The following is a 14,440-nucleotide window of genomic DNA, read 5'->3' on the forward strand; positions in this document are numbered from 1 at the left end:
CAAAATCAATAATTTTGAATGCTTATATTTACAATTCAGCTGGCTTGTATAGTCAAAAATGTCCTATTCACACACAGAATAATAATCATAGAACAAGTATTTTCCATGAAAGTGTACTTACAAGTGCTTTTTTTCTCTGGAGAACGTGTGTGACAGATGTTTGAAGTTTCTAGATTGATGGTCTTCCACTTGAGGGTGGAGGGGCTCCAGAACTTTACTGACCAGAGAGCCAATCTTCTCCATAACGCTTCCTGACTGCTTCACTTCATACACCTGTAATGTTCACAAAACCAACAAGGACCATTACGATACACCATGAAACTGTCTCTTTCCTTTTTCTGTTTAAGCATCTAACTTTTAACTGTCCATTCCAGTTTTAACCATTTAAACCATAGTACGCTTGCATTCTTGTTTCTAAAAGGTTGTGTTTTTCTGTTTTGTTTTATCCATTCTCCAACTGTTAACATTTTTGATTTTTGATTTAGAAAAAAAACTGTTTCGATTGATGTAATGTCTTGAGAATCATATATCATATATCTGTTTGTTTAATGTATTTGTTGTTTAGTTTGGTCCGGTGTTATGTTTGGTGTCTCAGGGCCATTGTGAGACCCACATGATGGGTAGGGTGGTGGAAATGTGTTATTGAATTCCTGTAATGTTTTATAACTTGCAAGACAATGTTTTACTGTAAGACTTTAGACGTTCTTGTCCCCATGGGGAAATTCCTTTTCACAGCCCTGTTTCTGCCCAACAAACAATTCTCACCAAAGAACAGTACATACACCAAACAGTGTATAGAACAAACAGAGTTAAACAACAATCAAAAGTTCCACTCTGGCCTGTTGAGCCCTTCTGCACCTCAGTGCTCTGTACATCTGCCCTCAGGGAAGTGGGGTGAGGTGGCTGTTTTGTGGGTGTGTGAAATCTTGTTCCTGTTGAGTTCTGTTAGGTTGAGTGTAGGGAAATCAATTATTCTGGTAGCTTTGGTTGTGATACGTGAGAGTTTGGCTCTGTTTTTAACAGATAACATGTAGAAGGAGCAGGTGGAACAGAACAGTAGGATGGTCTGGATGATGCTCTGATAATGTACTGTACAGTCAACACAATAAAGTCTAGATGTTATTTCAAAATAAAAGTGTAATTTAAACTGAATATGTCTTTATAGTAGAGACATCTGAAGTAGTTTCTGCAGCAACAGCCGGCTCATTGCTTAATTAACTCAGGCTAAGTTAGAGCTCATCAACTTGGGTTTGGACTCTGTGTTTAACTCTCTACCTGGTTTTGAAGGAGTTAAATGTAGTATTTGGAAACATAGTTAAGCAGAAGGTTTTGCTAGATGGAACATTTTAAATCAGACATCAATCCTACCTTCTTTGTGGGCATCTTTAGCTTCATTAACTCTGCCTCTCGACAGAGAACGTTCCAGGGAGCGTGAATCTTCACAAAGCAGACTCCTGGAATCTTGGCCTAAGAGACAAATATAAAATACACAACCCAGTTGTATTAAACATGAACATTATGTTAATGTCATAACGAATGCAATACAGTGGCAGAACATGTCAAAACTGAGTGGCACCTGGCACATGGGAATACCTAATACATTTAAAAAAAACAGTGCTGGCCAAACCTGTAAGTGCTTGCCAAAGAAATCTACACTTGTGTTTGCGTCCTCTCTTCAGGAAAATGAAGCTCATTGCCTCTGCTTAATTAAATGTGTCTTTTGGGTTTATGCCAGGTGTGAGAGAAGATTATGTGATTTGTCATCACTGAAACTTTACTCAGGCCTCTCTACAACATCGCACCTGGCTTAGCTTAGTGTGCACCCCCCAGTGATCATTAAATCACCACACAAATACGTTGATGACACACTAATGTTTAAGTGCCCTTGCACCCAGTGGTACTGGCAATCTCAGGTCAGCCACTACAAGTCACTGCCATTCCTTAATTTTCTATTTATATGCTGGCATTAGGACATCTTATACATAAGCAGAATATCAGTTTACACTTTTACGCGGATGATACACAGATATGTCCAGCCTGCAAACCCTGCAAATACTTTTACAAGAAACTCGCTGTAACCTAAAATGTCCAGGAAATTCACAAGTGAATGTCTTTAAACCTCCGCTGGTTAAAAATAGACAATGCTGAGGCCATGTCCAAATGTTGTTTACTCATAAAAACAACCCCAGGTTCTATATCAAGTGTGTCATGATGGTTTTTCCACAACTGGAAATTTGGCCTATAGCTGCAGGAGAAGGTAGCTTCTGTAACCAGACATAAAATAAAAGCTAAAGTGATAGAAGTAACAATGTGTTTGTTGGTGTTATTCTTCAACAAATCATACCCAAAGACCAAAATGTAATTATTAACAGGGTCCTATAGTCAGGGAATTTCATCATATATGTGCCCAATCTGGGAATAAATTGCTTCCTAAGAAATGTCTTCACCAATGGGTTCATAAAGCTGTCTTGTAACACATGTAAAAAGATTTCCATTTAAGTCCTGTATCAAAACCTGTGAGAGTTGGGGTAACCAGACACTTAGTGATGTAAAATTTAAAATGTTTACTTCTGCCGTAAGTAGCTTGTGAGGGGTCAAATTAGGGGTTTTTCAGGGGTTCTGAATCGATTGCAAGCATTTGTTTTTCACAAAATCCACTCTTTTGAGGTAAAATGGCCACGCCCACTTTAACAAAGCCCCCTTTGGAAAAGTGTTGAGAATCAGCATGTGCGCTAACTCACTCAAACAATGCATCTGGTTCATCCAATGTAGTTGTTATTTCCATGTCAAATAGAAATCTATATCTAACATGTAAATTAAAATGAGCTATTTTTCTAATATCAAAATTTTAAATACTTGTTGGAAAACAATAAGAAACACAATGTGCCGCTCAGGAGTCTAGATCTGAGTCTTCTCCAGACTCTACGTCCTCATTGATAAAGTTATTGCATGTAATGCCTTTTAAACTTCTGTATGCTGAGATACACTCGACACCATTATTCCTGCAGCTGCAACACTGGTTGCTGCAATCTCCATTACAATTACAGCTTGTGAACCAGAGCGGATCCTCAGGGGCCATGGGGTCTTGTTTTAGAACCGGCTAATAACCATAAATTCCTACCACCCACTCATTGTCACTGGGGTCCAAACCAGACATGCTCTGTAGAAGCATCCAGTCCAGAGAGAATGCTATGGCAATTTGATAAAGTGTTGAAACATTTAAAACATTTAATTTGTTCATTACACTTCTCTTTCCATTCATTCAACAAACAGAACACATATAAAGCTACTGATAATCATTTTGAAATTGTCATTGTTTAACTTGTGTCTTAAAAAATTACTAGAAGTCAAGTGTGGTCGTCTCAGCTTTGTTGAGCTGTGCACTGAGGGCCTTAGTCACAAAAGGATTGTACATGGCTTTTGCCCCCGCTCAATCCATGCATCAAAAAGACACAGTCTTATTCACACACGCACATAGGGTTACATGTACCAATAACTTAACTGCTGACTGAGACTGAGCAGATAGTGGGAGCAAATGATGTTCCATTTTTGGAGCTATTAGTGGCCGCAATCCATTCTTAGTGAATCAGGCTCTGAATTTTAAATAAAGTTGAAGTAGTGAGTTAAGGTCACAGCAAACTTTTTTAAGACACTGAGACAAAGTTTTTTTTTAATGGAAATACTCTTGTATCTTATATCAGCTGATAAAACACATAGGTAGCAGATTGTTAATACTTGGTTACAGCATAAGGCCCCTCATGTTTCATGTTTAATGTCTAATACATGCTCTGTCAGCTGTGTAGGTCAGACAGGAAGCTGTGTAAAACTCCATTAAGACACCAGATCAGTTACTGGTACTGATATCCAAGTGTGGGTACATCCTGAGGCTGGAGATTTCCCAGCAGCGCCCAGCTTGTTGGACAGAAATGAATAGAGCATGCTGAGGTAGCAAACATAGCATAGCAACTGACAGATTTAGATTGTAATTATGTCAACGTTACAAAAAGGATCCCCAAAGAGGTGGACCATCTCTAACTAGCTCTGATTAATTTGTCTGTGATATTTTGTGACTTTATTGTAATGAATGGTTAGTCTTGAATCCAACATAATAGTTGTGAAAGATGCTATGAGACAAAAAAAGACAACATTTGAGGATGGTAGATGAGCAACTCCAGTGGTCTATTTGGTCAAATTTCAGTCAGTTGGCTTCAAGAGAGCGATATAAACATCTGTTCCCCAAAGTTTTGGAGCATATGAGTCATATAGACAACAAATAGAGCCTGTGTTAACATGCTGGGGTCTTTTGTAAAAGTTTAAATGAAGTTGTCATTTTCTGGGGCTGTCACTGGGTGGCTTTCTGGTCAGCTGGCCTCATCTAACCAAATGCAGGACGTCCATCCCTCATTGTCAGCCTATCATCGTTCTGCTCCCCTTTTAAATATGATTCCTTCTCTGCCTTGGTTCCTTCATGTCAATGTTTCGTGCGCCCCTCCACCTCCCCATCACCGCCAGTATTCGCAGAAACATCATCCATCAATTCTTAACCCATCCGGTCTCATTAAGTCATCAGCTTCACCACCACCAGTGTCTGGACTCCAAATTCTGTCAACGCTCCAAACACATCAACCACCCATAAAGTGCCAAAGACCTTCTGTCAAGTGAGATTTCCATGTTTTCTATTATCTATTAAATCTGTTATAAATCATTTTCTTTATTCACTTATCTCTCCTGGTTGAACTTTGTTTTTATCCAAATAATTTGGGAGTACTGCTGAGGTGCTCTTCAGCAAAGCACCGAACCCCAAAACGCTCCGGTGTGCTCCCTGCATAGCAGTGTGAAGCAGCCCCACTCTGACATCTCACAAATTCAGATGCACTCCATATTTGATCTCCATAGATCAACATTGTTTTTTTCTGTAAAGTAAATGAACTAACCCAAATGTTTCTCCTGTCCATAGATTTCATCACAAACACTATGGTTCAATTAGGATGGAATAAATGAATAAAAATATAAACTCACATCCTCATCTTTCTCCAGCTCCAGGCCCATGTCTCTCAGTTTCCCCTCAAACTCCTCTCTCCTGAACATCTTGTGGTCCTCCTGGCTGCTGAGGGTCTCTCCATGAAGGCCTAGCTCCACATCTGCTGCTGGTGAGTCCCTCGGTTTTTGTGCTTGGTGATTTTTGAGATGTTCTTCAAGTCGCTTGGGGCCGCGGCGTAGGCTGCGAGCTACAGCATTTTTGGTGAGAAGGTGAGCTGATGATCGGATGGAGCGGCCCCCCGAGGGCTTCTTCACAGGGTACGTGAGGACGTAGTCGACGTGTCGCTGACCATCCTGAAAGAAGAGGCCATGCTGGGAGTGGCAGTTCTCCTGTGGGGTGAGAGCCTTCAGCAGCTTGAAGCACATGTGGACAGAAAGGGAGGGGGGAGTGTGAGAAGCTGGCACCATCATGGCCTCACAGTATCACTGTGGCAGTGCAGTAATCACACACACACACACACACACACACACACACACACACACACACAGACACACACACACACACACACACACACACACACACACACACACACACACACACACACACACACACACACACACACACAGACACACACACACACACTTGGCAATACCCACATTTTGAGAGGTGAAATATACAGTACATTTTTTTGTGAGGTCCATTTTTTTTGTTTAGTGTTTATTGTTGTAACCCTTTCTTTTTAGTGGAATGAGCATTAAGACAACAACACAAAATAGACACATTCAGAAAAAAGTAAGTAATGTCATTTCACCAATAAAAAACTAAGGCTATTAAACCAAAAAAAAAAAAAACTAAGCCTTTTAAACCAAAAGTGATTAAAAACCAAAGAACTAGAAAACTATTCCAGGAAACCTTTGTTTAACTGTTGTAATGTTTTTTTCCCACAGGCTTTAGAGATGAAGAATTATGAAGGGACTTATAAGATTATGTCCTTTCCAAAAAGATGTATTAACAAACATGTGCATGCTGGTCATACCTACATCAGTATGTAATCAGTGTTGATAATCACACATTTTTAACCAGCATGCTGATGCCTGCTCTGGGTCATTTGCATTCCAAAGTGCCTCCAAATAACCAAATATGGTAAAACTACATCCCTTTAGAAACCACACAAATAAATTTTTTTTTTACCTCACCGGACTAATGCCATGCTGTGGTTTTGCCAAACAGATCAGCACACTCTCAAAAGTGCTTCCTGCGTAGTGGATGGTTTGCTAAATCTTCCAGTAAGGCAAAACGCATTTCATTTCAAATGCCTGTCACAGCAGTCTTTTACAGGTTTTTGACTCCGATCGTGCAACGTATCTGTTTTTAATTCAAGAAAACCCAGAACATATATTGATGGTGGAGATTGCTTAATGCATGTCATGACACTTGTAATGCTCTTTTTTCACTTGAGTTTGTGCACAAGCGTGGTCAGAGCTGTGCTTATAGTTACACAAATTCCTCCAGCTGTGCATACACACTATGAGGGACATGCAGACTGTCATTATGCACTATTTTTAAAACATTTCAGGACAGTCTGCCCCTGACATTTGTCAGAGTTGCCATTTTACACATGTCCCCCACTATGAGGATTTTCGCTGATGGCAAGAAGGGGTCTCTGGAGATATGACATGAAGTAATAAGCAGGCCACAGAAGTCACAATCTAATGTTTACATCAATCCAAGAAGATGACTGTAGCAAGTCCAATACTATGATGGCAGTTTTTGTCTTTATTTGAATACTATTTTTAATTGGACATATTCACAGTATCAACAAAAGAGTGGAGAACATACTGGCTAGCAGATAAGAGTACAGAGCAGCTTCATTACATGCATGAAGATCCCACAGGTTTCACACCGGTTGCATGATATGAATGTCATCCCCCCAAACCCACTTGATCCTAGTGACTTTTCCTGAATCCTACCTGCTGCATTTACACATCAGCTCTCCATGACCTGTTGTGGACATCTTACTAGGGGGCTGGTAGGAAACAGTGCAGGGAAAAAAAATGGGCAGTTTGAATTCACACATGAAGCTCAGTTGTGGAATTTTGTTACATTTTCAGGCGTTCAGTTGGTGTGTGAAAGGAGCTCATGGGAGTGTTTTGATTGGTCAATAAAATACATTTTAGTCAACAGCAATTCATAGAATGCATTTTAAATGTGTTTCTTCCAAACATTGGGAGGTCAGAATAGCTGGCGACTTTGATGCTTTTATCAACGTTTTCAGGAGTAGATCATTCTCATAAGGCTCTTTTTCCTCTTTATAGTGATTATACTGACAACATCCAAGTCTTCAGCTCTAGTCAGTGAACATGGCAAATATGGTATGGTCTAAAGAGAACAACATTTCCACTTGAGGGCAGCAAAAACAAGCTGTAGTTACAAATCCTGATGAATGAGAGCCAAACTTTTACCCCTCTTTAAGGATTTTACCAAAGTTAAATAACATATGCATATTATTGTTGTGCATAATCAAGCTTACTGAAAATACAATTAAAAAGTATTCTGAATGAATTATGTGCATTCTATTACTAAATCTGTAAAAGTGTTGAATTTGTCCTGATTTGGATTCAGCCTTCCTTTTTTTAAGGACACACACCTCACTACATTGCTACTGAGAAAAGGTGGTAGTATGGTGAGGAAAGAGTTATCTGTTGATTATAGAAGTTCTTTAAATCACATCATGCCATTAATTCATTATTAAAACCAAGAAGTGAACCTGCAGACTACACGTTTCATTATCATCATTATTAAGTGTACTCTAACATTCAAACCTCTTTCATTACAGTAATTTGGACGAGACCTGATGAATGAAAGTTTTTCAGGGGCTCTGGGGCAGTTCGGTGCCATAGTACAGGTGGCAGCTGATGCCGACGTTGGTACTTAGTAATTTCTGTAAGATATAAATAGAGAGTGAATTATGAGCTCTGTCATGACCTCAGCTTATTACAGTGTTTCTCCTCATGAAGTCTATTCATAAAGTCTGGCTGCAGATGAGACGGTGTCTTCAGATCAAACTACACAGAGAGCACATAACATTCTTGAGGATCAGTAAACTGGTGCTGTATTTGAGGAGATGGTTCCAGTTCAGGTATAGTGAATACCTGAGTTACACTATAAGTTCTGAGTTTAAAGGAGAATTCTGGTATTTTTTGGGGCTATATTTGTCATATTTCTGGGTCTCAAAGGCCAATAGATACATTTGTTTTTTGTTTTTTTTTGTAGTTTCTCAAGTAGATTACTACAGCCGGCAGCCTCAACACTGGTTGTAATGGCTGCAACATAGTCTTAAAGGGACAAATATGTCAGATCAGAGAAGCAATGTAAACTAAAAGTGCTTGTATTTGCCACTGACAGACCCAGGTCTTTATTGAAAGAGTCTGACAGAGATTACAGAGAGAGAACATTTTGTTAAAGAGTACGTTTTTTTTTTTTTTTTTTAAACCTGTAAAACCTTCATATCATTTCAGAGCCACCAGACTTCATGATTGTTTAACTCTGTAGAAAACAGGAGTTTCTCTTAGCGTGCAGTCTTGGTTGGTTAGTTTAGTTTGTGTTATGAGTGTTACACACATATTGTGTTTGTTCCAAAAGGCTTCCCTAACACCACAGTCACAGTAACACAAAAGACTGAAACTTCAGCAACTCCCTGATACTGCTTTGTAAAATCACCATTTATCAATGGAGTCTGGTGGCTTTGAACGGAGCAATTACATTTATTTGATTTAAAAAGAGAAAAGAAAAGAAAACAAGAAAAGTCTATCTCCGGGGATCCTTTATGTGATTTCATTAGACACAATCTGAGTCCGTGGCTTACTTGGTGGAGTCGGTCGTCTCCTAACCAGAAGGTCGGGGGTTCGATCCCCAGCTCCTTCAGCTACACCTCCAAAGTGTCCTTAGGCAACACACTTAACACCAAGTTGCTCTTTCTGCTTTGTCGCAGGCGTATGAATGTGTACGAATGGAATTAGTTACTTGTGACAGAGATATTTACAGTTTAAGTCATCTCACGACTCTAAGTTCGATTTTTACGTCTCAATTTAATAGCTATAAAGAGGCAAAAAAAGATCTTCATTAACAAGTGACGTTTCGAGCCACCATGTTCTTCCTCAAACTTGTCAATCATTTAAACAGGGGCTCCTTGGTGTGTGGATCTTTTTTTTTTATACCTATTTGTTTATTTTTTTGATCCAGCACCCATTTAGGGATGAGCCTGTCTTTTTGGATTTCACAAGTTACTAGTTAGACATTTAACAACAACAATGGCCAGCAACACCAGAAAACCTGAAAAAAGTCTGCTGCTCAAGGAGGCTGTGTTATCGATGGATTATGGGACTGGTCATTCACTCCTGAAAATGTGTAGAAGTAGGGCCAGGATTTAAAAAAACTCAATTTACCTTTGGCTGGGTTATTAAGCATTAGTGTGACGTTCCTAGAGATCCCACGGACAAGGAGGTGAAAACTAGTGTGCAAGCGCCATGTTTACTGCTGAAACCATTCCATAAAGTGATTTATAAAAGGATAAGTATAGCCCTGTCCAGACTGCCAGTTCAAAGCGTTACACCCCTTTGACGTGTCGACTTCAGTCTGAATGTTGTGGAGGCATAATGGGTGGACGATGTGATGCCACCTCTGTGCCGCCATCGGAGGAAGTACCAGAGGCGTTACAGGGTCGTTACGGGATCGGGATAACAGCGCTGTGTGTGGGTGTGTCTGAGTGTGCATAGAGCTCCTTCTGTGTCATTACATGGCCTACTTCAGCAACACTGCAGCGCAATGTGAAATTACAGACTTGGACATCAATATTACGCCAAATCACAATGAAAGAAAAAAGACAATGACTGGTTAACTTCGTTGTAGCACTGTTGCAGAAATTGCAATCTCAAAAAGTATATTTATGAAACTACATTAGATTATCATCTTCAGATTGATATGGGGTGGCTGTAGCTCAGTTGGTAGAGTCAGTCGTCTCTCAACTGGAAGGTAGGGGATTCGATCCCCAGCTCCTGCATCAACATGTCCAATGTTTCCCTGGGCAAGACACTTAACACTCATCTCCGGCTGTTTTCTTTGGCGGCGAATGCATGTGCATGAATGGGATTAGTTACTTCTGATGGCCACTTTACAAAGCAGCCTCTACCATCAGTGTGTGAATGTGTAGGTGTGACCTGCGATGTAAAAGCACTTTGAGTAGTCAGAAGACTGAAAAAGCGCTATACAAGCTCAAGTCCATTTAGCATATGCACTACCAGGAATACCAAGAATTACTTTGATCAGTGTTTTATTGTTCTTACTACAGGTTGGTGTAAGTCTGACTCTTTGACTGGGCATTGACATTTAAAAAACTAACTGACAGCCTGTCAATACACTCACTGACCAGGAAGGTCTCTTACACACACATTGTGGCGATTCTGGAGTTTATTGGGGCCCGAGGCAAAAATTCACGGGGAGCCCCTCCAACCAGCATTCATCACTATTATGTCATGAAATAATCTGACACCCACAAAAATAGCGAAATGTCAAAGTTCACATTCGTATTATTTTCAAAATAAAGATGTAAAGAACAATGAAACCCTTCCTTTTCCTTCTGGTGACTATCACTGTCAAACGTAGGTTTTCACAACAATATTGCATGCAACCTTTGACAGTGAAACCAGAGTGAGGGCTGTCAGATGGGGCCACCTTTAGGGAGGTTTCCCACTGTCATTGCAAACTTTGCACTTTTTGAGCCCCTGCTTTGGTTTAAACCTTTGTCAGACCCAGGATGAGGGGGCTACTGGTCTGGGGCCCCAAGCAGTGGCCTGCCTTGCCTGTTGACAAGCAGCGTCCCTGCACACACACGTGCAACCCTGAAACAAATCACAGCTTAAACCCTGGTAGTTGAATTTAATATTAAAGAGATCTTTGGTTCTCATAGGCAATGTTGTAGCGAGTATCTTTGGAATAAAGATACATGTTTGAATAATCAAAGAGTTAACAATTTGTTCAGCATCTGAATTAGGATCATCTATGTCGAAAGATGTTTCATGAAAGCGGTTGGTAGGTCTAGGTCTTCTCTTCCATCCTGTTGTAATCCCGCTCTCGTTTTATGAGCTCTCAGCTTCCCAGACCACCAAAGAAGAGTCATGAATTTACTACGTGAGCTCTCCTGTTAATAAGTAGAATGAACTTTGTTTTGATCTTGTTCGTGGATTGAGGTTAAAGTGATGTTACGAGGTCAGAGTGTTGGGTTATGGTATGTATTCATCTTCACATTTTTTGGTTTAAAAGTAAAAAGGAAATGGGAATCTTAAAGGAGCAAGATCTCATCCATTCTTTAATTTAATTTTGACATGAAAGAAAGCTGAGAATGGGAAAGCTTGAGTCATGTTATATTAGAAAAATCTATTAAAACTCTCTTTATTTTTTCACTATAAGAGCTAAAGCATTCTTTATTTTTTTCAGCTGAACCACTTTGGGCTGGATTTACATATAAAATAAACTATAACATCACAAAGTTCAGATTATTTAGGGAGGGTGAAAAAAAAACAGGTTATGCATTTTGTTTCTTATGGCACAATTATATTAACTCCATAAATTGCCATGTTTTTTGTTTTTTTTCAATTACTAACCTTTTCATTTGGGTTGAACAGATTGTACAGCATGTTTTTTTTTATCAATATAAACTAAAAGGCAAAGGGGTGCAGGCGCTGGTGGACCATTTCCATTGCTGTGAGTTCAAAGGGGTAAACAAAAACATCTGGATAGCAAATCAGGGGCTGAGGAAAGGTTATCATGGGTAATTTATGATGCACTTTCTTCATGCAGGAAGCCATTGTTTCCTAAAATAATCTACATTGTTGCACATGGTGAATCTTTCTTTAAGTGTTAAACCTCAGAACATATACGTCTAGCGATGCTCGAATCCATGGACGGCGCATTGTGTATACATCTCTGTGTACATCAGATTTCAGCAACTGGCTCTGTCTGTCCTCTGGTTCTCGTGGAGACACTCACCTTAAACTTGCCATGGAAGATGACATCTTGCAGAAAATGAGGAGCCTGTTGCTCTGACTCTGAGGTTGGTGTGAGGTCTTCTGCCACCTCTGCTTCCTCTGTCATCGTCCAGTCCCAGCAGGTAAAAACAGCAGAGATAAACTGATGTAGTGAAGAATTCTTTCCACACAGAATAGTCCGATTTGTGCCCTTCCTCTCTCTACATCTGTGTCTCCTGTTTGAAATGTCTCATTACTGTATTTGACAGTATCTTCTTCCTCTCTTATTTCCCTTTGACTTGCCACTTTCTTGTGCCTTTTCTCATCTCCCTTTAAAGCTCTGCCTTGAGCTCTGTTTCTGTCTCAATGTGGAGTCGCAGAAGTGAGCCTGCAGCCTTGTTACTTGAGAAGCCGTCTGTGAGCCAAGATCTAAACTTAGACAACGATAAAACTCTGATGAACACAAGGTGCCCTCCCTCACTCTGTCTGTCTCTACGCCGCTGTAATCACTACAAGATCAACCACCCAAATACACACCCAACATTTCCCGCTCCCTCTCTCCCGGTTTCTCCCTCCCTCTCTCTCTCTGCCAGAGGCTGCAAATCACAGCAAGGTCAAAGTTGATGCATTACATGTCAAAGAAATGACAACATGGCTTGGCTTACGAACTGAAAACATTCCAAACAACATTCTCATGTGTCATAAGAAGACATGTGTGTACACTTGTGTGCGTACAGTACATGATATCAGGCTGCAGACAGAATTCATTATTACTCCGCTCTGAACACACTCAATGATCTTGAACATACACCAGAGGTGCCAATATGACATTTTGAAAACTATCCTTATCGTTGGAACTTGGCTCTGTCGTCTCTTATGGCTGCAAAGTCTCCACTGGTCACACAAGGTCGTAAGCAAGGCAGGGTAGGGCCGCTTTATTTTTAAAGCACATTAAACAGGCACAGTATTCCCAGTATTTTACATGGGTTCCTAAGATATTGTGTCAACATGAAAGGACAGAAGTTATGCCCCAGATATTTTAACGTCACAGCGGAGTTTATCTTTGACATCTGAGGCAATAAACTAGTCACTAAATAGATTTACCCTGCTAGATTTTGTTGTGAAATTGTGTTTTACTAGGCATCTAAATTCTTGAGTGAGATATGTTTTTTTACAGATTAAAATTCATATTGCCACATGTGATGTTACATGATGGAGGGCATTGTTAAACGTGAATCGGAGCAGCTTCTTGTAAGGACTCAGTCTTCCTTTTACTTTTGTAACTTTGTCCAGCACCCTGTACTCAATGATTCAGATGTGCATGCTGTTTGAAATAGTTTTTAGTATATATTTCACCATCCTTCAGTGAAAGTGGATGTTTGTGCCAAATTTGACCACTACAGTTGCTGCTTGTGCTGAGGAATACTTAAATGATGATTTAAAATCAATATCGCATTAACACGATTGTGTAAACTAAATGTACAGTGCATCAATACATTTAAAAAAAAACAACAACAAGCAATACAGGAAAACATTTGAACAAAAGCACAACACAACAACTTAAATATAAAACTGACCTGAAGAGTAAAGTAAATGGTATATGGACTTGAGCTTGTATTGCAGTTTTGTAGATTTTAATCGCATGTCACACCTACCCATTCACACACTGATGGCTGAGGCTGATTTGTAAAGTGACCGTCAGAAGTAACTACTCCCATTCATACAACGGCGACAAAGCAGCGGGAGCAAGTTAGTGTTAAGTGTCTTGCCCAAGGACACAGCGGACATGTTGCTGCAGGGGCTGGGGATCAACAGCCGAAAGAAGAAGGGCCTGTAACCTGCATTATTTTAATGGCCAGCTCGAGGTGTTGTCACCCGTAGCAGGAAGAAGTCTGATTGGACAGTTGTCTATTAAAAACATTAGCCTATACTTCTTAGCTAATACCCTAATAACACATGTTTTATGTCTTCTTCATTACACAATAATATGTATTTAAATCAAATTAAAACTGCAGATATAGCAGGGTCTGTTTTAAGGTGAGAATACCTGTGATTGATAAGTTAAGACTTGTAAACTGTTTCACACTATTGTTGGTGATAAGTCAGGGATCACACTAACCAATCATTCCACAGATGTTCCACGATCTTGTCCGTTTTGATGTCGACAGCCAAAATGCCACGATAGAGTCTACAATTAACAAACACATAGGTGATATCATGATGGTCTGGATGTTTGTCATCTATGAGGCAGGCCTTGACATATTGGATTCCATCAAGAAGTCCATCAAAGTGCAGCATGGTATCTCAATGCAGCTTCACTTGGTTTGGTTCTTACTCCTTTCTAAAAATGTAAGAGCCCTGCTTGGATTATATTTGTCACGGTTGTTGAAATAGATAGTCTGAGATATTTAAGTGACGTATTAATGTGCAGCAATGC

The 14,440-nt window shown here is 39.9% G+C and overlaps 3 protein-coding genes across 4 annotated transcripts in view; 2 read left to right on the top strand and 1 right to left on the bottom strand.

The window, feature by feature from the left end:
* LOC132973110 (anoctamin-1-like) overlaps positions 1-12,507 on the bottom strand; it is a 30,773-nt gene extending 18,266 nt beyond the window's left edge. For both annotated transcript variants that reach the window (XM_061036365.1, XM_061036364.1), the window contains exons 1-4: positions 12,026-12,507; positions 5,020-5,394; positions 1,369-1,467; positions 122-273 (exon numbers count right to left, since the gene is read on the bottom strand). In XM_061036365.1, the coding sequence (XP_060892348.1) occupies positions 122-273; positions 1,369-1,467; positions 5,020-5,394; positions 12,026-12,130 (731 nt within the window). In that variant the 5' untranslated portion in view covers positions 12,131-12,507. The remainder of the gene's footprint in view (positions 1-121; positions 274-1,368; positions 1,468-5,019; positions 5,395-12,025) is intronic.
* LOC132973115 (carbohydrate sulfotransferase 6-like) overlaps positions 1-14,440 on the top strand; it is a 366,303-nt gene that overhangs the window by 223,671 nt on the left and 128,192 nt on the right. The window lies entirely within an intron of this gene.
* Positions 1-14,440, top strand: part of LOC132973117 (zinc finger protein 3-like) — a 260,609-nt gene that overhangs the window by 27,515 nt on the left and 218,654 nt on the right. The window lies entirely within an intron of this gene.

Source organism: Labrus mixtus, chromosome 4, assembly GCF_963584025.1.
Source record: "Labrus mixtus chromosome 4, fLabMix1.1, whole genome shotgun sequence".
NCBI classification, from domain to species: Eukaryota; Metazoa; Chordata; class Actinopteri; order Labriformes; family Labridae; genus Labrus; species Labrus mixtus.